At 42.8% G+C, this 25,812-nt stretch overlaps 1 protein-coding gene across 1 annotated transcript in view; it reads right to left on the bottom strand.

The window, feature by feature from the left end:
• The window catches only part of LOC122939473 (ATP-dependent translocase ABCB1-like), a 578,859-nt gene that overhangs the window by 303,402 nt on the left and 249,645 nt on the right, over positions 1-25,812 (bottom strand). The window contains exons 15-16 of the mRNA XM_044295545.1: positions 6,337-6,486; positions 5,192-5,296 (exon numbers count right to left, since the gene is read on the bottom strand). Coding sequence (XP_044151480.1) covers positions 5,192-5,296; positions 6,337-6,486 — 255 coding nt within the window. The remainder of the gene's footprint in view (positions 1-5,191; positions 5,297-6,336; positions 6,487-25,812) is intronic.

Raw genomic sequence — 25,812 nt, 5'->3', positions numbered from 1 at the left:
TATCCTGAGAGATAATTGGATTGCCCTCGGTTGTCTCTGGGACAGAGAGGAGGAAACCATGATACATTGTGGGGATGTGTTGTATCTGTTCTGTGTCGCAGTCTCCCTTCTGGTCCTCTAGGGGGCGTTAACGATTGGTTGCTGTATTTACATTGTATGTGTTGTAAATTACTGATTGGTTGTATTTCAAAACCCTGTGGGCGGACCTGTATTTGCAACAACTGTAATAAAAACCAGGCTGGGTGTGCCAGCACGTGAGACCACTGCTGACCCTCAACACGGAGCCTTGTCTCGTTATTGGGGGGATTCCCTGTATGCTGTTGGAGACTGATTGCCAGGAGTGTAAGCCGATTGTATGCTTTTCCTGTTCGTCTGCCGGCAGCTATTCGCAAGGTTCCAGTTTGGAGTGCTATTTTGCATCCAGTTCGGGAGGTTGGTGTTCTGCAGTAGCTGTGCCTGTCTCTCAGAAAGGGGCATATCACCTAAATGGATTTTAACCCTTTGTCTGCTGAAACGGTCAGTTACAGCACCTAACAAGGCTACGGTCCAATGGCTTCTCAAAGCATTGGAAACCATCTAGCATTATGCAAAGGGCCAGGTGATTCTGGGCGCTGACCTTAATCTGGTCCTGAACCCGGAACTTGATTCCTCTAGTCACACATCGCTCAGAAACACATTAGCAGGCTACACAAAAAACTACAGAACTTGCAACTGATTGATGAATGGAGAACTAGCAACCCCTCTGTTAAAGACTATTCTTTCTTCTCTATTCCGCATGGTTCCTATCAGAGACTTGACCACATTCTAATTTCTGCTTCTCTTTTGCCTGTCTCCAGCGCAGTCGAGATTGGGAGCATCACCATCTCCGACCATGCTCCCTGCCACGTGACCCTCGCCCTCGCCTCCCTACCGAGAAGAGAGTGGAACTGGAAACTTAATGAATCCCTGTTGAACAACAGACTACACATTGAACAGGTTAGATCTCAACTGGAACTGTATTTCAAAACCAATTCCACCGCACACACCACCTCTCCTATAGAATGGGAAGCCCATAAGGCATACATTAGGGGCTGCTTCATTTCTATTGGGACGAGGGTCAAAAAAGAGCATCAGAAGGCCCTAGATTCCATACTAGACCAGATATCTAAGATTGAAAAGCTAAACAAGTTATCTACATGTAAAAAAAAAACAGGATGAACTTGTGGAGTTCAGAATCCAGCTTAAAAAACTGTTAGCCCAGAGAGTGAGGAAGCAGTGGCTACACTTTCAGCACAAAGTGTACGCACATCGTGATAAGGGAGGTAAAATGATGACAGCGATCTTAAAAAAGACTAAAAATTTGTCACACATTCCCAAAATAATGGAACCGTAACTCAGGAAACTCCTGAAATAGCTGAGGCCTTTCAAAAATTCTATGAAGACCTCTATTACCTAAATAAAGATAAACCCCTAAACCACAATGAAACTAGGCGGATGCGTATCAGAAACTTTCTGGACTCACTAAAGCTCCCAGTAGTACGCACAGCTGACCTAGACTCCCTGACTACCCCAATCACACTAGAGGAAGTGAACTCCATTGTGAGCAGTTTCCCACCAGAAAAGAGTCCAGGACCAGACGGCCTGCCTCTTCTCTACTATAAGACTTTCCAAGACATTTTATCACCCAGACTCACTGACATATGCAACACGCTTTTACAAGGAGGCCAGCTGCCCAGGCAGACACAAGAATCTTATGTCACCCTCATACATAAAGAAGGCAAAGACCCCCAGAACTGCGGAAGCTACAGGCCGATTTCCCTCTTGAATCTGGACCTTAAGATTTGGGCCAAAATCCTAGCAACCAGACTAGGCAAGCTACTTCCCTACCTAATAGGCCCAGAACAGTCAGGATTCATCCAGGGTAGAGAAGGGAAAGACAACGCCCATCGAATCTTCCATGCAACCCATGCAGCTAAAACAAAAAGGTTCCTGTTGACTCTGTTAAGCATAGATGCGGAAAAGGCATTTGACAGAGTCAACTGGAACTTCATGAAAATGACGCTAGAAAAATTTGCCATACCAGAACCTTTCATACACTCAATATTCACTCTCTATCAGCAACCCCATGCCAGGCTGAAGGTCAATGGCACGCTGCCTCCGACCTTTGAGATTTCAAACGGCACTAGGCAGGGATGCCCATTGTCCCCCTCCCTATTCATCTTGGTTGTAGAAACGCTTATCCAGTTAGTCAGACAGGCCCCTGGGAATAAAGGAGTTAGTCATGGTAAAGCGGACTTGAAATGTACTGCTTTCGCAGATGATCTTTTATTTCTGGTGACTAACCCTGAGACAGGAATAGATCATTTAACCAAAAAGATTGAGATTTTTAGCCAAATTTCAGACTTCAAGGTCAACCATTCTAAGTCCGAAATATTAAACATCTCATTTTCTGAAGCACGAGCAACTTCCCTTCAGTCCCACCTTCCTTTTCACTGGACCAAAGGCCCCTTAAAATATCTTGGGATACTGATACCTAGAAACCTGGAGGATTTATATAGATGTAACTTTACTCCTCTTAAAAGCGACACTTCACGACTGTTACAAAAATACAATTTGCCATACTTATCCTGGATGGGTCGGAAGAATGTGATTAAAGCCTATATTTTTCCCAAAATCCTGTATGTAATGCAAATGGTCCCGATTCACTTGCCAAAAACATTTTTCCAGGAGATAAGGAGACTCTTTTCACAGTTCTTATGAAACGGAAAGAGATCTAGACTCTCACATAATCTCTTAGTTAGACATAAAGTTAGAGGAGGTTTGGGCCTCCCGGACGTTTCAAAATATTACCAGACTATACAGCTAAACAGATGGCTAGAATCAGTAGACCCAAAGAGACAACCGGATGTACATGACCTTATGCAACAAAATGCAGGACCCATGCTCCAGAGACTCCTCTGGCTGCCCGACACAATCCACGATAAGAACAGGGATCTCGACCCCTTATTGAAAGGGATCAGAGAGACTTGGAAAGAGCTAAATAATACACTAGCTCCTAACCCATCTCCACTGTTGCCAGCAAACCTCATCCCTGACCTACTAGGTAAAAGTAGTGATATCCACCCGGAAATCTGGTCTTCTTTAACCCAAACTAGAATAGGCGACTTATTCCCGAAAAAAACACTCTACGTCAGGGAATGGGAGAGAGAACTTGATACTGTCTTCTCTGATCAGGATCTCAAAAAGATTTTAGCATTCTCACCTGGAACTTCACCGTGTATACGCTTACAGGAAAATCACTTCAAACTTCTTACCAGATGGTATAGAACTCAAGAGTTCTTGCATAGATGTGGTGTGGCCCCTCATCGACTGTGCTGGAGATGTGGCAAAGGCACAGGTTCACTATCTCATATATGGTGGTCGTGCCTACTGATCATACCCTTCTGGGAAAATATCTCCAAGATAATAAAAAAAGTTACCACCCCTGAATTCAAGATCACAGCAGAAATGGTTTTCTTCTCCCTACCAACTGACCTATATAGGCCATCTAAGCGCAATTTAGCGACCCATCTCATTTCGGCAGCTAAGGCTATTATCCCTCTCCACTGGAGAAATGCCAACACCCCTTCCATACAGGAATGGAAAGCCAAAGTTAATCAAATATCCCAATTCGAAGAAATGACGAGTTGGATTAACAGAAACCACGAGAAATTCTTAAAAACCTGGCAACCTTGGAGGACACTGAGGGTGGGTGAGGTGGCTTGCTCTAGAGTTATGCCGAGAGTACGTTCAGAGGCAAAGATCATCACGTAACCAATAGGGCAAACAGTCGTAAGGTTTCTCAGGATATTGACGGACTCAATTGTCTTAGGCTTCGGTGTATACACTCCCCCCCCCCCCTCTTTTCCTTAGTTTCTTCTCTCTTTTCCCATCTCAACTTTTCTTTTCATATTATTTTCTTCATACCATTGTCTATGTTTTTATTGCATGTATGTAGCATATGACTTGCACATCGATATATAGCCAGGATGACCCGAAATAGTCAGATTTATGGTACTTTGGAACTAGGAAGGTTCATTTGAATATAGCACATTACTAGGTACCATCCACAACATAGCTGGCTGTCACTATTTAAATGACTATGACATTGTCGTGTGATACCTAATTTTGTCATGCCTGAAATCTGTATCTCCCTTTTTATAGAGGTCAATTATTGCCTTTTGGATACTTTTTGTTTGTATCTCTATTAAAAATTCTGAAAATAAAGAATTTATAAAAAAAAATATATATATATATTTTAAGCAAAATATCTTAATTTACGGCCTTCTCTGCATCTGTACGTGTGAGATACACGCTTTAGATACTGCTTTGCTAATCTGGTATTAAATAAACACCCATTTGGGGAAAAACTCTTAAAAAAAAATAAAAAATGGGAAATTTAGAAATGTAATCTCCATTTTCCTTTAATTCTTTTAAACACCTAAAAGGTTAAAAAAGTTTGTAAAATCAGTTTTGAGTAACTTGAGGGGTGTAGTTTCTACAATGAGATCATTTATGGGGGGTTTCCACTATGTAAGCCCCACAAAGTGACTTCAGACCTGAACTGGTCCTTAAAAAGTGGATCATTAAGTACAATTTGTCACGAGAAAACAATCTCAGAATGGCTTGGATAAGTAAAAGTGTCCCAAAGCTATTACCACATAAAGTGACACATGTAAGATTTGCAAAAAATGGCCTGGGCAAGAGGGTGAAAACTTGCCCTCGGTAGAAGGGGTTAAAGGGTCTGCTGCAGGAGGCAAACCATAAAAATTATAGAGCCTGCTGTAACTGGTGGCCCACTTTATTAGTAAGCCAGATTTCCAGTCTGAGCCTTGTATCGATAGAAGTATATTGATAAGATTGCACCCAATTTATGTATATGTATGTATATTTGTCTAATTAGCATGCAGTGCTAATCTATTGAGGGAAGCTTCATTATATGGTACTTACCCTCCCTTGCTCCCCTAATTTTGCTGTCTCTGCAGCACTTGCATGTGTTGTGGGCTCTTTCTGGGCCCAGGTCCCAACCTAATGTGGTCACTTCTTTACCTTCTCATCTGCATTAGAGACGTGGCATCAGGGATGGGAGGGAGGGAGGGTATGTACTATGCAAAGGAGCTTCTCTCCAGAATAAATGCCTGGAGAACCCCTTTAATCTGTAAATGTGTCTTACCATGATGACATGTCCTGTAAAAATGATGAATCCCTGGATCATAAATAATTGTATTACCCATTTAGCTTCCAGAGTCCTTTTGATTGGGTCTTGTTCACTAAATGTCTGAAAAATCCAAATAAAGTACATTTCTGTTAAATTATCTGAGTTAAAAAAAACAAAAAAAAAACAACCTCTTTAAAAAGGACATCTAACATAGTAACATAGGGGGTCACAGATTTGGCAAAGTTGCAAGGCCGCCGGTAAAGCACTTCTACATAAACTTAGGCTCATCAAGCGGCAGTGAACATGAATTAAGAACGGCTTCTAAATCAACGGTCTTAGTAAATGTACCCCAAAGTCTGTAAGGCTGAAAAAGCACATCCGTCCATCTAGCTCAGCATGTTATCCTGCAAGGAAGCTAGGAAGCACAAAATTCAGTTTGCCAAATAGGGAGTCCTTCAAAGCTTTGTTGCCAGACAATCTTTCCCCCAAAACATCTTGATGGCAATGGTTCATCTATACATGAGAAGGTGATAGGGTGATAAGGTGTCAAAGAATGGTCAGCACCTGTAGGTGGTAGAGTGGTACAGCAAGCAAGGAATACCAATAAATCATTACGGAATAGGAGTCAGGAGGCAGTAACCAACCACTCTTCATTGGCTGGGTGTATTTAGCTACAGGGCCAGATGGAGGAAAAATATGACTGTTTTGTGGTCTGAAAACTGCTGATCCACAAAAACAGATACTGGCCATGTGCACACCACATCATGGTGACTTCAATTGGTCCGTGATCTGCATGTTGTGGTGAAGTATAGGACATGTCCTATCCTTAGTGATGCGGGCGCACAGATGTAGAAGCACATGGCTGCTATCCATGTTTTGCACATTCTCAGTCTGCGGGCCACAAAACACTTAAGGTTGTATACTGTATATTAGGCCATTTTCATGTAATTGTGGATATTTTCTTTAGAAGCTGTTGTAAGCTGTAATCTATGGTACATATGATTGTAGCAGATTGAACCTGATAATGGTGAAGGCTTTAGTCACTTGGCATTTTTAATATTGTTTTAATATTATCTGTATATTGTTGTAAACGTTTGTAGTTAAACAAATATTAAAATATAATTAGTTCTACCAATTATAAGTAACACGGAGACACTTACATGAATAAGTCTTGGAATAGTAGTTGCATATGCAGCATGCATGCACCCGTTACCTACAGCAGCTATCATTCCAATCAAAATGTATATCCATTGAGATTTGTTTATTCTTAGAATTCTTATAAGAGGTGCAACAGAAAGCCTTTCACACTCCTGCAAAGAGCAAAGGAAAATATGTAAGTAGGAAGCAGTGGATCAAGGTGGTAGTGTCAAATGAGCTAAACATTATAATTATTCCTACCCTACTATTATTGCCACTAATAGTATTACTATAATGCCAAATGTTATTAGTATCACATGTATTAGTATACAATGTTATTAGTATCACAATTCTAATTACAATCAGCATATTGCACATAGAATATGATCGGGACACTAACACTTGCAGCCAATATATTTTAATACCACTAGATGGCAGCAAATACATTTAATTAAAACATGGTACAACACTCAATGGAGCACATTTATCATATGAAAGGCATGAGGAACCATGAAGACTGTGAGTTAGAGAAAAATGGTGCATGTCTATTTATTTAAAAAAAGATGCAACCAGGAGACAAGCTAAGCAACTTATGTCTGTGAAGGTTCTCATTTATCTAGGTCATGGTATATCTGTAAAGAATAAATCAAGGCAACTGGACATAATGTAGATTTCTTGAAAACGTTTTACTCGTTCTTCCAATGAGCTTTCTCAATTCTGAGTGACTGTACAAGAATTATCTGGGAATAAATATGTAACTGAATCAACATCTAGTAATTTTGCCCAGCATGGGGTCAGAGGTCATTATACCCAGCATGGGGTCAAAGGTGTTGAATCCATTATGCCTCCAGCAACGAACACAATCCAGGAAGAAGTATAAACCGCAAAGTGAGGCAGTATGGGAGGGAATATAAAGGGAGACAATTAGTGTAAATAGTTGACAGCTGGGAGAAGGAAAGGAGATGACAAAGTGAAACTAAAACAAAGAACTTCGTGCAGGTAGAGAAGAACATCTAACAGACCTTCTCACAGAAGTGGCGGTGACAGTACCCCTTCCTCTACAGGTGGACTCCGGACACTCAGAGCCCACCTTTCTCAGGATGAGACCTATGGAAAGCCCTGATAAGACGAGTGGCCTTAATCTCCGCCACTGGGACCCACATCCTCTCCTCAGGACCATAACCCTCCCAATGAACGAGTTACTGGAGAGAACCGCGGATAATGCGAGAATCCACAATCCTAGAGATCTGGAATTCAAGATTACCATGAACAACAATCGGAGGAGGAGGCAAAGAGGAGGGTACAGTGGGTTGGACATAAGGTTTCAATAGGGACCTGTGAAAAACATTATGGATCTTCCAAGTCTGAGGAAGATCAAGACGGAAGGCAACTGGATTGATGACGGACAAGATCTTGTAAGGCCCAAGATACTTAGGACCCAACTTCCAGGAGGGAACCTTCAGTTTAATATTCTTTGTAGACAATCACACCAGATCACCCACATTCAGGTCCGGACCAGGCACACGTCTCTTATCCGCCACACGCTTATATCTCTCACTCATCCTCTTCAGATTACACCTGAATCTTTTGCCAAATAAATGACAAAGACGAGGAAAATCTCTTCTCATCAGGTAAACTAGAAGACCCCTCTCCAGAGAATGTCCCAAACTGTGGATGAAACCCATATGCACCAAAAAATTGTGACTTATCAGAGGACTCTTGGTGCCGGTTATTTAAAGCGAACTCAGCAAGGGACAAAAAAGAACACCAATCCTCCTGATTCCCGCCACAAAACAGCGCAGATATGTCTCCAGATTCTGATTGACGCGTTCGGTCTGACCATTCGACTGCGGGTGAAAAGCAGAAGAGAACGACAACCGGACGCCCAAGCGAGAAGAGAAGGCCTTCCAGAATATGGAAACAAATTGCGTGCCTCTATCAGAGACGATGTCTGAAGGAATGCCATGCAATTTAACAATGTGATCAACAAACGCTTGCACCAGTGTCTTAGCATTGGGTAACCCAGAAAGGGAATGAAATGTGCCATTTTGCTAAAACGGTCCACTACTACCAGAATCACAGTCTTCCCCGAGGAACGAGGCAGGTCCGTAATGAAGTCCATGGACAGATGCGTCCAAGGACGGGAAGGAATGAGTAATGGGAGGAGAGAGCGAGATGGCCGTGAATGAGGGACCTTGGCACGAGCGCAGGTCTCGCAGGCTGCCACAAAACCCTCAACCATCTTATGAAGAGCCGGCCACCAGAATCTCTGAGCAATGAGATCCACTGTGGCTCTGCTCCCCGGATGCCCAGCAAGGACAGTATTGTGGTGCTCCTTAAAAACCTTGTGTCGTAAAGCGAGAGGCACAAACAACCTCCCAGGGGGACAAAGATCAGGAGCCTCTTCCTGGGCTGCCTGAACCTCTGCTTCCAAATCAGCATAAAGAGCAGAGAAGACCACCCCTTTAGCCAAAATGGGACCAGGGTCTTCAAATTTCCCCCCTCCTGGAAAACAACGTGACAGGGCATCCACCTTCACATTTTTAACCCCAGGGCAGAACGTAACAACAAAATTAAACCTAGAAAAGAATAAAGACCATCTGGCCTGTCTTGGGTTCAAACACTTGGCCGATTCCAAGTAGGCCAGATTCTTATGGTCTGTAAACACGGTAATAGGGTGTCTGGCTCCCTCTAACCAATGGCGCCATTCCTCAAAAGCTAATTTGATGGCCAACAACTCCCTATCTCCCACATCGTAATTTCTCTCTGCAGAGTATAGTTTCCTTGAGAAAAAGGCACACGGTCGCCATTTGGCAGGAGAGGGACCCTGAGATAAGACCGCACCCACACCCACCTCAGAAGCATCCACCTCAACAATAAAAGGTAGAGAGACATCAGATTGTACTAAAACGGGAGCAGAAGCAAAACTCTCTTTGATACTAGAAAAGGCGCATCTACCGACCACAAAGAAAAATCTACCTCCTTTTTAGTCATATCAGTGAGTGGCTTAACAACAGAGGAATAATTCCAAATGAACTTTCTGTAATAATTGGCAAAACCCAAAAACCGCATCAGCGCCTTCTGATTCTTAGGAAGCTCCCAATCAAGCACAGCGTGGATCTTCTCAGGGTCCATGCGAAAACCAGAAGCGGAGAGAAGGAAACCAAGAAATTTAATCTCCGGAACCGCAAACACACATTTTTCCAGTTTAGTGTACAATTTATTATCTCGCAGAATCAGCAAGACCTGACGTAGGTGGTCTCGATGAGTCTTGAAATCATGAGAAAAAAATCAAAATGTCATCCAGATACACCAGTACAAATTTCCCCATTAAATGATGAAAAATGCTGTTCACAAAATGTTGGAAGATGGCCGGAGCATTCATTAAACCAAAAGGCATAACCCAATTCTCGAAATGACCCTCAGGGGTATTGAAGGCCGTATTCCATTAGTCCCCTTCCCTGACCCTGACTAGGTTGTATGCCCCTCTTAAATCCAACTTAGAAAAAACCTTAGCCCCAACAATCTGGTTAAACAGGTCCGGGATCCTTCCCTCTTCCACTGTTATAAGACAGTCCAGAAACGCCAGTTTGTTGTTCTGCATATCTTCCAGCGTGAAATTGATGTTATGATCCACTGAGTTGATGTGGTCGGTGAAAGCCTGTAACTCGTTTATGAATTTTAACCCAAGTGTCATCCACATATCTGAACCAATGACTCGGTGTAATTCCCTTGAAAGTGGTCAGGGTTTTCCTTTCTACTTCCTCCATATATAGGTTTGCTACAATAGGTGATACTGGCGATCCCATAGCACAGCCATGTTTTTTTTGTAGAACCTGTCCTTATACTTGAAGTAGGTGGTACTCAGACAAAAAAAACGTAAAAATGGAGAAGCCAAGCTTGAATAGAGGCAGGGGGTAGACATCTTTTGTCTGCCACATACAATGCTGTCTTGACACCTTTTTCTGGGAAATCTTTATCACCTACTGACTCCAATTAGGATAATGGAATCAACACCTTTGACCGCATGCTGGGTATAATGATCTCTGACCCAATGCTGGGTATAATTACCAGATGTTGATTCAGTTACATATTTATTCCCAGATAATTCTTGTACAGTCACTCAGAATTGAGAAAGCTCATTGGAAGAACGAGTGAAAAGTTTTCAAGAAATCTACATTACGTCCAGTTGTCTTGATTTATTCTTTACAGATAAGCAACTTATGATAAGTGTTGAGCGCGAATATTCGATTTGTGAATTTTAATCTTCAATATCAGCACTTCGCTAATTTGTAAATAATTTGAATATAGTGCTATATATTTGCTAATTTGAATATTTGTTTATAATTTTTTTTTAAGTTGTTTCCACTTCCCAAAAGCAGTTCTTCTTACATGTCCAGGGGACTCCGTGCTCCTTGCCCGCTCCAGTCAGTGCCCGTTGGCGCATCTGCAGAGTGCCGACTTCCTGTGTGCATGGAGCGTCCCCATACCATGGGAACGCCTCCATGCTAGAATGTACTGTTGGATGTGAGAATCACGCATAAGATAAACTATATTGAAATAGTCTAAATGAGTACTGAATGGTTTTTTAGGCGTCATATATGTGAATTCTCATATTGGCCCACAGACAAAAAGCGGCCCGGTTAATAGTTACAAATGAGGCTATAGTTTAGCTTATGCGAACATTCTTCTTTCAAATATGCTCGTTGATCGAATCGCATAAAAGCTTTAAGCATTTAGCATAGCAATGGTTGACTTGGTAGAATTGTCGAATATTTAAAATGTAGCATTTTATTAGTAATTTACGAATATAGCACTATATTCTACCTATACCAACAGAACACTATGGGATAGCCCTTATGCAATTATATTAAAGCACATACTTTATGGAAATATTTGCAAAATGACACACATAAAATATATTACATATGGATGAGAAATTATAATGATTCTTTAATATTCTTCATTATGTAAGTTATGCGAAAAATGTTTAATAAAATATGCATGTGAATCGATTTGAATAAGGCCTTTAAGTAAGAAACTACTTTATGTTGGCGGGCCTGGCAGATTGTTAGAATTTTAGAATATGGAGAATATACTGCTATATTCGTAATTTTAGAATATAGCGATATCTTCAACATATTCTATAATACTAGCAAGCCAACTAAAAGGAAAGATTGCCATACCCCGCTCTAAGTTGGATTCACAATGCGAGAATATTACTTTGCCTATTTTTTACAATAAATAGAATATTGAGTCATTATTCTATTTATTGGAAAAAATAGGCAAAGTAATATTCTCCCATTGCAAATCCAACTTAGAGCTGTCTACAGGCAACTATCCTATTGACCTCTTGCTTGATTTAACAAATATAGAGAATATAGCGCTATATTTGTTAATTCTAGATAGCCAAACAATAGAGAAGTAAGTTGCATATACCCTGCTCTAAGTTGGATGCGCAATGTGAGTAATATTACTTAATCTTCTCTCATTGCACTTCCAACTTAGAGTGGGGTATAGCCAACTTTCCTAATGGTTGGCTTGATAGAATTAATGAAGATAACGAATATAGTGCTATATTCTCTATATTCGTTAATTCTAGAAAGCCAATAGAAAAGTAGCCTATAGACAGCTTTAAGTTGGATTCGCAATGCGAGAATATTACTTTGCCTATTTTTCTAAATAAATACAATACTGAGTCATTATTCTATTTATTGCAAAAAATAGGCAAAGTAATATTCTCGCATTGCGAATCCAACATAGAGCTCTCCATCGGAAACTTTCCTATTGCCTTTCTAGAATTAATGAATATAGAGAATATAGCGCTATATTCGTTATCTTCGTTAATTCTAGCAAGCCAACCAATAGGAAAGTTGGCTATATCCCGGTCTAAGTTGGATTCGCAATGCGAAAATATTACTTTGCCAATTTTTTGCAACAAATAGAATACTGAGTAATTATTCTATTTATTGGAAAAAATAGGTAAAGTAATATTCTCGCATTGCGAATCCAACTTAGAGCTGTTTACAGGCAACTATCCTATTGGCTTCTTGCTTGATTTAACAAATAGAGAATATAGTGCTATATTTGTTAATTCTAGATAGCCAAACAATAGAGAAGTAAGTTGTATATATCCTGCTCTAAGTTGGATGCGCAATGTGAGTAATATTACTTAATCTTCTCGCATTGCGCATCCAACTTAGAGTGGGGTATAGCCAACTTTCCTAATGGTTGGCTTGATAGAATAAACGAAGATAACGAATATAGCGCTATATTCTCTATATTCGTTAATTCTAGCAAGCCAATAGAAAAGTAGCCTATGGACAGCTCTAAGTTGGATTTGCAATGTGAGAATATTACTTTGCCTATTTTTTGCAATAAATACAATGCTGAGTCATTAATTTATTTATTGCAAAAAATAGGCAAAGTAATATTCTCGCATTGCGAATCCAACTTAGAGCTGTCTACAGGCAACTTTCCTATTGGCTTCTTGCTTGATTTAACAAATATAGAGACTATAGCGCTATATTCGCCATATTCGTTATTAACGAATATGACGAATACGAATATAGCGCTATATTCTCTATATTTTCGTTAATTCTAGCAAGCCAATAGGAAAGTTATCTATGGACAGTTCTAACTTGGATTCGCAATGCGAGAATATTACTTTGCCTATTTTTTGCAATAAATAGAATAATGACTCAGTATTCTATTTAATGCAAAAAATAGGCAAAGTAATATTCTTGCATTGTGAATTCAACATAGAGCTGTCCATAGGCAACTTTCCTATTGGCTTGCTAGAATATAGAGAATATATCGCTATATTCGTTATCTTTGTTAATTCTAGATAGCAACCAATAGGAAAGTTGCCTTATACAGTAAAACTCGCAATACGCAAATAATTAAATCGCATATTATTCGCGATAAATAGAATAATGACGACTATTTGATTTTGACGAATATAAGATGAATATTCAATTGAATATTCACGAAATATCGCAAAATCGAATATGGGACCTCCCGCTTATCACTACTAATGATGGTTACACCAAAGTTAAAATTTACTTTTTGATACAAAATACTGGTCTACTCTACATGACTTGTGTGTATAGTGTGTTGTGAGTTCTGCCAAATATATTTAGAATGCATTGTGCTTATACATTTGGTTATATTTGCAAACATTTGTATTTGAGTATTTTCCATGGTAAAGTGATACATTTGCTTCAATATATCTTATTATAATTAACCACGATCCACACTTAAGTATAGATATACAGTACAGACCAAAAGTTTGGACACACCTTCTCATTCAAAGAGTTTTCTTTATTTTCATGACTATGAAAATTGTAGATTCACACTGAAGGCATTCAAAACTATGAATTAACAAATGTGGAATTATATACATAACAAACAAGTGTGAAACAACTGAAAATATGTCATATTCTAGGTTCTTCAAAGTAGCCACCTTTTGTTTTGATTACTGCTTTCCACACGCTTGGCATTCTCTTGATGAGCTTCAAGAGGTAGTCCCCTGAAATGGTTTTTACTTCACAGGTGTGCCCTGCCAGGTTTAATAAGTGGGATTTCTTGCCTTATAGATGGGGTTAGGACCATCAGTGGCGTTGAGGAGAAGTCACGTGGATACACAGCTGATAGTCCTACTGAATAGAATGTTAGAATTTGTATTATGGCAAGAAAAAAGCAGCCAAGTAAAGAAAAACGAGTGGCAATCATTACTTTAAGAAATGAAGGTCAGTCGGTCAGCCGAAAAATTGGGAAAACTTTGAAAGTAAGGGCTATTTGACCATGAAGGAGAGTGATGGGGTGCTGTGCCAGATGACCTGGCCTCCACAGTCACCGGACCTGAACCCAATTGAGATGGTATGGGGTGAGCTGGACTGCAGAGTGAAGGCAAAAGGGCCAACAAGTGCTAAGCATCTCTGGGAACTCCTTCAAGACTGTTGGAAGACCATTTCAGGGGACTACCTCTTGAAGCTCATCAAGAGAATGCCAAGCATGTGCAAAGCAGAAATCAAAGCAAAAGGTGGCTACTTTGAAGAACCTAGAATATGACATATTATCAGTTGTTTCACACTTGTTTGTTATGTATATAATTCCACATGTGTTAATTCATAGTTTTGATGCCTTCATAGTCATGAAAATAAAGAAAACTCTTTGAATGAGAAGGTGTGTCCAAACTTTTGGTCTGTACTGTACATCCGTACCCCAAGGAATTTCCTGGTTCCAATTACCTTGCATGAAAGCCAAAATAGCGCAAATAGTGAAGTCACATAACCAACCAAAGACACATAACAGGAGGTTTTATTATACTCACAAACGTAGCAAATAATTGCGTGTATCAGAAAACCATATCAGCCCTCATCAGTTTACCCGGCCTAGGTTTCGCTTTTGCTTCATCAGGGGCGCATATTTTACTGTCCCTAACATAACCAATTTATTTAATCAAGGGTTAGATATCACTCCTATAGAAATAGAAACTCAACATTCCTTCCTTTAAACAAAATATCTCTCTTAATATATTAAAATATTCAAATAATCACATTCTTTGTGTTCTATTAAAGGATAACTGTCATATTTTTTTTTTAAAATGTTTAATCCTTTTGGTTGCAGTGTATCTAATTTATAGATCCACTCGACTTCACAGCGATTTATCTTAGTTATTGGATCTCCCCCCTGTCACTTCTGATTCACCTTTTCAATGCCGGTAAACTTAGGTCCACTAGGATCTTTACCGTGTACATTTTAAAATGAAGGGGAACACTATGTTTTTCCAAACCCTTCCTGATATTTCTGATGTGCTCCTGGACCCGCGTTTTAGGTTTCCTCATTGTACATCCCACATGCTGGAGGCCACAAGGGCAACCCCTACATGGTTGCAAGTAATTTCTCCTTTTATTTTGAAAATGTATCCATTATTTGTGGACTGAATTGTCTCTATATTCACTTTTTTGTTCTCTCTTTTCAGATTTTTGCAAGGAAGGTAAAAACCGCACCAAGTGAGTTTGCTCTTGTTATAATTACCAGTTTTTGTAGAAATATAGCTATGTACTAAATGATTATGCAAATTTGGTGCCTTTTTATATACTATATCAGGTTGGTTCGGAATAATAGCCCCCCAATATTGGATAATCTTTCAATACGGCCAATTTTTCTTTATAACATTTTTCATAAAACCAACATTGGAATTGTATTGAGTAAGCAAGGTAAACCTGAAATATTTTTCTTTTTTACCTTTTTTGTCTTTCTTTTGTTTTTCTTTCATGTTGATTTTTCCACATATTTCTATGTATTTACTACACAAAGCTAAACTTTCCTTCGAATAGCCCTTCTCTATAAACCGGTCTTGAATCACCTGACTTTCTTCCCTATAATCCCCCATGTCAGTACAATTACGATAAATCCTTTTGAAATATTGCAACAAAAATGTTAAAATCTAAATAATTTATAGACTTGGAGCTGATAGTGCTAGTAAATGTCAAGTTCCAATTATTTTTGTTAATCTCAGAAATGAAATCCTCCAAACCTTGACGTTCTCCAACTCATATCAATAGACAATCATCTATATAGCTTTTCCATACAGTTAATTTGCCTTTCTGTTCTTTACATAGGATAGGGTCTATAATGTCTTTTTCCCATGAAGTCATGAATACATTTGTGAAACTGGGGGCTAATTTTGCCCCCATCACAGTCCCAGTTTGCTGTAAATAATGAATATCCTTAAACCAAAAATTATTATGGCTGAGACAAAAATCTAAACAATCTACAATGAACTTGCCCTGCTCCATTGACATCCTGGGATTACTGATCAGTTGTTCAGTTACTGCTTTAAACCCCAATTGTTTAGGGATAATGGTATAAAGAGAAGATATTTTTTAAAAGTGGCTAACCACGTGTTCTTGCAACCCATATCCAGATTTTTTTATTATATCAATCACATTACTTGTATCTTTCAAATAAGAGGAGGCTTTATCTACATACGTCTGTCGAAAAAAAATCTATGTATTCAGTGAGTCTACTAGTCAGAGAATTTATTCCAGACACAATTGGCTCCCAGGTGGGCAGTTCAAGCTTTTATACGTTTTCGGTAATTGATATATCACTGGAATAACTGGGAACTTAACAGTTGAATAATCCACTTCTCTTTTATTTATAATACCCCTTTGTACCCTTCTTGTGAAAACGTATACATTTTTAATTTAAAGTCGACTGTAGGATCCCTATTCATCAAAGATATGTATCTTGGTCTGACAGTAATCTCTGTACTTTACCTTCATATTTGTCTAAATCCTTCACTACCACCACCACCCCCTTGTCTGTTGGCTTTATTACTATTTGCGGATTGGATTCAAGACCTTTAAATCGAGACCGTCAAATTATAATATTTGGGTTTAACCTCAATTTTCTCAAGATCTTTTAGTACCCCTCTTTTGAATGCTTCAATGCATTTATTATCCTCTGGTTTGGGGGAAACATTTTGATCTCTCTCGTAAATTAGAATGTATCATTGTATTATTAATGGACATGCTGTTGTTAGACATATTTTTTATAGATGGATGTTGATTGTTAAGAACATATTTCACCAAATTTAGCTTTTAAACCTTTCCCTAATACCCTTTTTCAGGATCTGGCAAACTATGGGAACTAAGGTTAAATATGCCTCTTATTGCTCCCTGTTCTTTTTGGACCTTGGGCTGACATTTTATTTTTCCTCTCCTAAACTTCTTTTTGTTGGGGGTCATTGATCTTACTCCTTGTTTTTCTTTTTCCTTCATGTCTATCACTTTTTTCCCTCTGTATTCCCCTGATAGCCTGATGGGAAAATTTTTGTTCAGTTTGAGTCGAATCTCTAGAACAATTCTGCATATGTATCTGGACACTATTTCCTTCTCTATAGTAATTATTTTGGTGGTATGGTCTTCAATTCGACATGTACCGGTTTATAATATCCTCCAGATTGCAGTCTTCCTCCATATCTCGGAGCACCTGAATAATTATATCTATGATGCGGTCTCTGAGCATTTGTAGAATATCTCCCATAATTTTGCTTATGGTTATTCCTAATGTTATCATAATTTGTAACATTGCTGGTGGCCCTTTGGTTCACTGTATAATTTTGTGCAAGGTCTTTATTACCAATATAGTTGTCCTTACTGGATGTACCTATACACTACATGCAGAATTATTAGGCAAATGAGTATTTTGACCACATCATCCTCTTTATGCATGTTGTCTTACTCCAAGCTGTATAGGCTCGAAAGCCTACAACCAATTAAGCATATTAGGTGATGTGCATCTCTGTAATGAGAAGGGGTGTGGTCTAATGACATCAACACCCTATATCAGGTGTGCATAATTATTAGGCAACTTCCTTTCCTTTGGCTAAATGGGTCAAAAGAAGGACTTGACAGGCTCAGAAAAGTCAAAAATAGTGAGATATCTTGCAGAGGGATGCAGCACTCTTAAAATTGCAAAGCTTCTGAAGCGTGATCATCGAACAATCAAGCGTTTCATTCAAAATAGTCAACAGGGTCGCAAGAAGCGTGTGGAAAAACCAAGGCGCAAAATAACTGCCCATGAACTGAGAAAAGTCAAGCGTGCAGCTGCCAAGATGCCACTTGCCACCAGTTTGGCCATATTTCAGAGCTGCAACATCACTGGAGTGCCCAAAAGCACAAGGTGTGCAATACTCAGAGACATGGCCAAGGTAAGAAAGGCTGAAAGATGACCACCACTGAACAAGACACACAAGCTGAAACGTCAAGACTGGGCCAAGAAATATCTCAAGACTGATTTTTCTAAGGTTTTATGGACTGATGAAATGAGAGTGAGTCTTGATGGGCCAGATGGCTGGATTGGTAAAGGGCAGAGAGCTCCAGTCCGACTCAGACGCCAGCAAGGTGGAGGTGGAGTACTGGTTTGGGCTGGTATCATCAAAGATGAGCTTGTGGGGCCTTTTTGGGTTGAGGATGGAGTCAAGCTCAACTCCCAGTCCTACTGCCAGTTTCTGGAAGACACCTTCTTCAAGCAGTGGTACAGGAAGAAGTCTGCAAGGTAAGAAAAACATGATTTTCATGCAGGACAATGCTCCATCACACGCGTCTAAGTACTCCACAACGTGGCTGGCAAGAAAGGGTATAAAAGAAGAAAATCTAATGACATGGCCTCCTTGTTCACCTGATATGAACCCCATTGAGAACCTGTGGTCCATCATCAAATGTGAGATTTACAAGGAGGGAAAACAGTACACCTCTCTGAACAGTGTCTGGGAGGCTGTGGTTGCTGCTGCACGCAATGTTGATGGTGAACAGATCAAAACACTGACAGAATCCATGGATGGCAGGCTTTTGAGTGTCCTTGCAAAGAAAGGTGGCTATATTGGTCACTGATTTGTTTTTGTTTTGTTTTTGAATGTCAGAAATGTATATTTGTGAATGTTGAGATGTTATATTGGTTTCACTGGTAAAAATAAATAATTGAAATGGGTATATATTTGTTTTTTGTTAAGTTGCCTAATAATTATGTACAGTAATAGTCACCTGCACACACAGATATCCCCCTAAAATAGCTAAAACTAAAAACAAACTAAAACCTACTTCCAAAAATATTCAGCTTTGATATTAATGAGTTTTTTGGGTTCATTGAGAACATGGTTGTTGTTCAATAATAAAATGAATCCTCAAAAATACAACTTGCCTAATAATTCTGCACTCCCTGTATGTTCAGTAGTTGGCCAGACTTTAAGGTTAGCATTACCCTCTGTATTTTAGTTTTTCCATTTATAAACTTTATTGTTTTGATAGTCATCACAGACTTTGATTAATTTTTTATTTTTTATACCTTACCTTAATTTCTATTTTCACAATATTTTTCTGACATTTTCCGATAAATCTATATATTCATTTTTGTCTTTATGTGGTTTCAGTATCTGCTGAAGTTTTAAAAATGTTTCATAAATCTGTCTCAGCTTACTTTTCCATTTTCCTATAATAAATTTCATAGTATTGAAACCACATTCATTTATAAACCTCTCCCAGTCATCCAAATCACCTGTTTATTCTTGGTAAGTTTAATGGTAATTGACACCTGTACAGAGAAAGGCCATAAATGATTTCTTGATGATACTGGTGGACAGAGGTACTCCCCTGCGTAACTTCGTTGTTAGCCTTCAATGCCACTTCGATACAGTGGCAGCTCATGCATGACACCTGCCTTTTACTCGGGCCCTTTGAGATGGCCACTTTATTTGTCAGTCGACAGGACTACGGGATGAACAAATTAATTCCACTGATTCTTGTCCTGGAACAAATGCTGCTAGATCTGGCTGGCCTGGAAATAGGAGACGTGGTGTCTACATCTCATGGCCACATAAGCCCTGTGGGGGCTGAATTATAGAAGGAGGAGGAGGACATTCAAGCACAAGCAATGCATAGAGAAATGGCTGTTTTTTCTACACAGGGTACAGGAGAGGAGGAGTAGGAGCAGCCAGAGGAGATAGAGGGTAATGAGGAAGATCAGGCAGATGACTGCCATGGCTGCTGGGGGAAGGTGGGCAGGAGCAGTACCAGCTCCATTAGCAGCAACTTAAGTCTAGAGTCACTGATGAGCAGTTTTCTTCTTTGTGAAGGTGAATCAGGCATGGATCAGCCAGGATTTCTACCCACCAGTGCCTGATACATCAGACTAGATCATTCATGGTGCCACACCTAAACTTTTTCAAAAAAGACCTGTTTCTACTGGCTACCTGCTCCATCTACTATTCTTATGCTGCCACCCGCCTGATGCCACACACCTGCTGCCAGGTACTCATACTGCCACCCACCATATTCAGCTGGTACTGGTATTGCCCATTACCTCAACACTAGGTCACTGGGCAACTCTGTATTTTCTCATGCTGCTGCCACCTCACCACTATGTCAATAGGCCACTCTGTGGTCTCCTCATGCTGCCAGCTCACCACTATGTCACTAAGCCACTGTGAGATCTCCTCATGCTGCAACCAACTCACCACAATGTCACTGGGTCTCCTCATGGTGCTGCCACCTCACCACTCAGTGGTCTCCTCATGCTGATAATACCTCAACACTCTGTCATTGGGCCATTTTGTGGTCTCCTTATGCTGCTGCCACCTAAACACTTTGTAACTGGGCCACTCTGTTGTCTCCTGGTGCTGCTGCCAACTCAACACTATGTCACTGGGTCAATCTGTGGTCTCCTCATGCTGCTGCTGCCTCACCACTCTGTGGTCTCCTCTTGCTGCTGATACCTCAACACTCTGTAATTGGGCTACTCTGTGGTCTCCTCATGCTGCTGCCACCTCACCACTATGCCACTCGGCCACTCTGTGGTCTCCTCAAGCTGCTGCCACCTCAACACTCTGTAATTGGGCTACTCTGTGGTCTCCTCATGCTGCTGCCACCTCACCACTATGCCACTCGGCCACTCTGTGGTCTCCTCATGCTGCTGCAAGCTCACCACTATGTCACTGGCCCACTCTGTGATCTCCTCATGCTACTGCCAGCTAACCACTATGTCAGTGGGCCAGTCTTTGCTATCCTCATGCTGCTGCCACCTCACCACTCTGTGGTCTCCTGTTGCTGCTGCCACCTCACCACTCTGTGTCTCCTCATGCTGCTGGCTGCCACCTTAACATTCTGTCACTGGGCCACTCTGTGGTCTCCTCATGCTGTTCCTATCTTGACACTCTGACACTGGAACACTTTGTGGTCTCCTGATGCTGCTGCTTCCTCGCCACTATCTCACTGGGCCACTCTTTGGTCTCCTCATGTAACAGTCCTACAGGCTCACCTGTGTCAGAGGACCGCTGGCTGGAGGTAGGAGTGGAGCCCAGTGGCAAGGACCGCAGGCAGGTAGTAAGCGTGGTCAGACAATCCGGATGGCAACGGTGGTAGCAGTTCAGTAGGTAGGGATAAGGCAGAAGAGTAGTCGGTAGGCAGGCGGTGGGTCAGGGCAGGCGGCAGTAAGCGTGGTCAGACAATCCGGATGGCAACGGTGGTAGCAGTTCAGTAGGTAGGGATAAGGCAGAAGAGTAGTCTGTAGGCAATTCCTGGTCAGCAGTGGACTTCCAGCAGTAGCAAGAGCAACAGATGAGGAGAAGCTTGATCAAGGCTCAGGAGCTCAATAATCAGCAAGCTAGAGTGCAAGGGGCTGGACTTATATAGGGAAGTACCAGGTGTGGGGAATCAAGGGTGATGAGCAAGGCTTGGCAAGACTGAGGTTAACTAATAGGTTTCAGGGAGGAATGTCCAGAGAGGATGGTAGCCTAGTAAGCAGGGCTACTGCCTGGGATGTGGCTGGTCACGGGTTCGAATCCCGACAGTACTCCCCCCCCTTCCAAGGTGACCTCCGGGCACCGCAGGGGCAGGCTTACCGGGGTGCCGTTGGTGGAACTCTTTTACCAGTCTGGGGGCGTGGACATTCTCTTCTGGCTCCCAGGAGTTATCCTCGGGAGGGTAACCCTCCCACCCAATTAGGTATTGTAGTCTTCCCCGGTGGATCCTGAAGTCGAGGATCTTTGCGACAACGTATTCTTCTTCACCCTGTACCCTCACGGGTGGTGGTGGGGGCGAGTGGCGGCCTGTGAAGGTGTTCTCCACGTATGGCTTGAGGAGAGAGCAATGGAAGACAGGGTGCACCCTAATGGAGTCCGGAAGGTCGAGCCGGAACGTGACCTCGTTGATTTGTGCGGTGATCCGGAACGGACCCATGTATCTTTGGGCAAATTTTTTGGAGGGGACCTTCAATCTGAGGTTCCTGGTGGACAGCCATACCTTGTCTCCCACATGGAAACCCGGGGTGGGTTTGCGACGTCTGTCTGCTCCCTGTTTAAAGCGCCTCTGGGCAAGCTGGAGGTTGTCTATAATGTTCTCTTGTGCCTCCTGTAGGGTTGTTAGGCGTTCGGCCACTGCTGGGAGGGTGGAGGCAACGGGTAGTTGGGGAATGAACACCGGGTGTGAGCCTGTGTTAGCAAAGAAGGGGCTGTGCTTGGTTGAGCTGTGCTCAGCATTGTTGTAGGCGAACTCGGCCGTGGGGAGATGATCAAGCCAGTCATCCTGCAGGTGGGAGCTGAAACAGCGTAGGTATTGCTCTAGGGTCTGATTAGTTCTCTCCGTCTGCCCGTTTGACTGAGGGTGGAAAGCAGAGGACAGGTTCACTTTAACCCCGAGCGCCAGGCAGAAGTTCTTCCAGAACTTTGAGGCAAATTGTACACCTCGGTCGGAGACCACGTCGTCCGGGATCCCATGCAGCCTGAAGACCTCTCTGAGAATAAGATCGGCCGTCTGTTTGGCTGTGGGTAGGCCTTTGTAGGGGATGAAATGGGCCATCTTGGTGAGACGGTCGCCCACGACCAGGATGGTGTTCATCCCTTTTGAAGGAGGAAGGTCTACCACAAAGTCCATGGAGATCGAGCCCCAGGGGCGGGAGGGAATCGGGAGAGGTTGTAACAGACCCACGGGAGAGGAACGAGGAGTCTTATTGCGGGCACAGACCGTGCACGAGGAGATGTACCTCTTGATGTCCTCCCTGTATGTTGGCCACCAGAAGGAGCGGGAGAGAAGCTCCTGGGTCTTTCTTGTGCCAAAATGGCCGGCCACCTTGGAGTCATGGTTGAGTTTGAGCACTTCGAGCCATGCGATTTCTGGTACATATAGTTGTAGGTCCTGATGAAACCAATGACCGTTCTTAAACGTAAGGCTGACATTGCCTGTGGGGTGGGAGAGGAAGGGGTCATTTTCATATCCTTCTTTGATTGTGCCCAGGAGTTCTTTAGAGTAGGTGGCCCCTACGACCCTTCTCTCGGGCAAGATGTTATTTTGGCCCTTGTTACTCTGTGAGGGCTCGGAAAACATTCTGGAGAGGGCGTCAGCCTTGCCGTTTTTTGATCCAGGACGATAGGTGATGAGATAGTTGAAGCGGGAAAAGAATAGGCTTCATCTGGCCTGTCTGGCTGAGAGTCTCTTAGCGCTGCGGATGAACTCGAGGTTCTTGTGGTCAGTTAGTACGATTATGGGGTTGGTGGCTCCCTCCAGCAGGTGTCTCCACTCGGAGAAGGCATCCTTGATCGCCAGTAGTTCTTTGTTCCCGATGTCATAGTTCTTCTCAGAGGGGGACATCTGGCGGGAGAAATATGTGCACGGGTGTAATAGCATCCTCTCCCCTGTCTGTTGTGACAAAACTGCCCCCACCGCAGAGTCTGATGCATCCACTTCGACTGTAAATGGGAGCTCGGGGTTCGGGTGGATTAGGATTGGGGCAGAAGTGAAGAGGAGTTTCAACTTGGTGAAGGCCTCCTGGGCCTCGGGTGTCCAGGAGAAGGGGACTGCCTTCTTAGTGAGTTGGGTGATTGGTGCTATGACCTTGGAGAAGTTCCGGATAAACTTCCGATAGAAGTTGGCGAAGCCAATGAATCTTTGTATCTCCTTCTCGTTTTTCGGAACGGGCCAGTTCATCACAGCTTGGACCTTCCCCGGGTCCATACTTAGGCCCTCTGGGGAGATGATGTATCCGAGGAACTGAGTGGTGGTTCGCTCAAACTCGCATTTCTCTAGCTTGATATAGAGAGAGTTCTGTCTGAGCCTCTGCAGTACCCTGCGGACGTGTTCGCGGTGTTGCTCGAGGTCTTCAGAGAAGATCAAGATGTCGTCCAGGTAAACGACTACAAACAGATCCAGCATGTCCCTGAGGACGTCGTTAATGAAGTGCTGGAAGGTTGCGGGAGCATTGCAGAGTCCGAAAGGCATGACCAGGTACTCGAAATGACCATAACGTGTCCGGAAGGCGGTCTTCCATTCGTCCCCAGGGCGGATTCGGACGAGGTTGTAGGCCCCTCGAAGGTCGAGTTTGGTGAAGATCTTCGCTTCCCGGAGTCTCTCAAGGAGTTCGGAAATCAGTGGGAGCAGGTACCGTTTTTTTACGGTTATGTCATTAAGCTTTCTGTAGTCTATGCAGGGACGCAGGGAGGAGTCTTTTTTCTCTACGAAGAAAAAGGGGCCTCCCGCGGGAGAGGTGGAGGGCCGGATGAACCCCTTCCTCAGGTCCTCGTCCAGGTACTCTTTCAGAGCCTTGAGTTCAGGCTCTGAGAGGGAGTAGATACTGCCAAAGGGTATTTCGGCCCCGGGCAACAGTTCTATAGGGCAGTCGTAGGGTCGGTGTGGTGGCAGCTTGTCTGCGTTTTTCTTGTCGCAGACATCCTGGAACTCGCTGTATTGAGGGGGTAGCAGATCCTTGACAGATACTTTTGAGATGGTGGTGTCTTCGGGTGGAAGGACGGGTTTGTGGGAGCAATTTAGCGTGCAGAACTCGGACGGGAATCGTATGCAGCGGGTTTCCCAGTCCACCGAGGGGTTGTGGGTGGCCAACCATGGGATGCCCAAGATCACTGGGAACTTCGGGGAGGCAATCAGAGAGAAGTGGATCTTTTCACGGTGATCTGGTTCTATGAGGAGTTGTAGTTCGGTGGTCTCGTGAGTGGCCGGCCCCGAGGAGAGTGGGGATCCGTCGACGGTTTCCAGGTCAACGGGGGCTGCCTTGATTGTCAGTGGAATATTCTTTTCGCGGGCGAAGGTTAGGTCCATGAAGTTGCCTCCCGCCCCGGAGTCTAACATCGCTGAACAGGGGAGTTGTCGCCCCTCAATCTCGATGAGGATGGGGATGATGAAGTGGGATCCATGAGCCGCCGTGTTGTTATTTTCAGGGGCTGCTGGTGGGGTTGGAGTCTGTGGTTGCTCCTTTAGTTCCGTAACGGCAATAGTCTTTCGGATCTTATGAGGACATTTGATGGCAAAATGACCCGGCTCCCCACAGTAGAGGCAGAGGTTTTCGGCCAGCCGTCTCTCCTTCTCAGCTGTGGATAGAGACCTATGTAGAGCGTCGACCTGCATAGGTTCAGTTGCTGACCGGGGGTCGCGCTGGGCGGTGGAAGAGAAGGAATAAGTGGGTCTGTGGTCCAAGGACCAGAGTCTTTCTTTCTTCCTCTCGGAGAGTCTTTGATCTATCCGGATGCATAACTGAATGAAGTCATCCAGATCGTCCGGGGCCTCAACTCTGGCGAGTTCGTCCTTTATTAATTCGGACAGGCCTCGCCGGAATTGGCTCCTCTGTGCCGCTGGGTTCCAGGTGGTGTCCGTGACCCAACGGCGAAACTCAGCGGTGTATTCGGCGACGGAGCGTCTCCCTTGCCGCAGACTATGTAGTCGCGCCTCGGCTGTCGCACAGCGGTTGGGGTCGTCGAAGACTTGGCTCATTGCGGTGATGAAGTTGTTTAGGTTGTTCAGGAGCTGACTGTTAGTCTCCACGTATGGTGATGCCCATGCTAATGCTTCATCCGTCAGGAGATTGACCATTAATAGCACCTTCTTCTTCTCGGTGGTGAAGGGGGCCGGGTACATCTGAAAATAGATGCGGCATTGGTTTAGAAACCCCCGATACTGACGTCTATCAACGCCGAATCTTGGTGGAAG

The sequence above is a fragment of the Bufo gargarizans genome, chromosome 5 (genome assembly GCF_014858855.1).
Source record: "Bufo gargarizans isolate SCDJY-AF-19 chromosome 5, ASM1485885v1, whole genome shotgun sequence".
NCBI lineage: Eukaryota > Metazoa > Chordata > Amphibia > Anura > Bufonidae > Bufo > Bufo gargarizans.
Note: the sequence above shows the minus strand (reverse complement) of the source record. Positions and strands in the feature narration are given on the sequence as shown.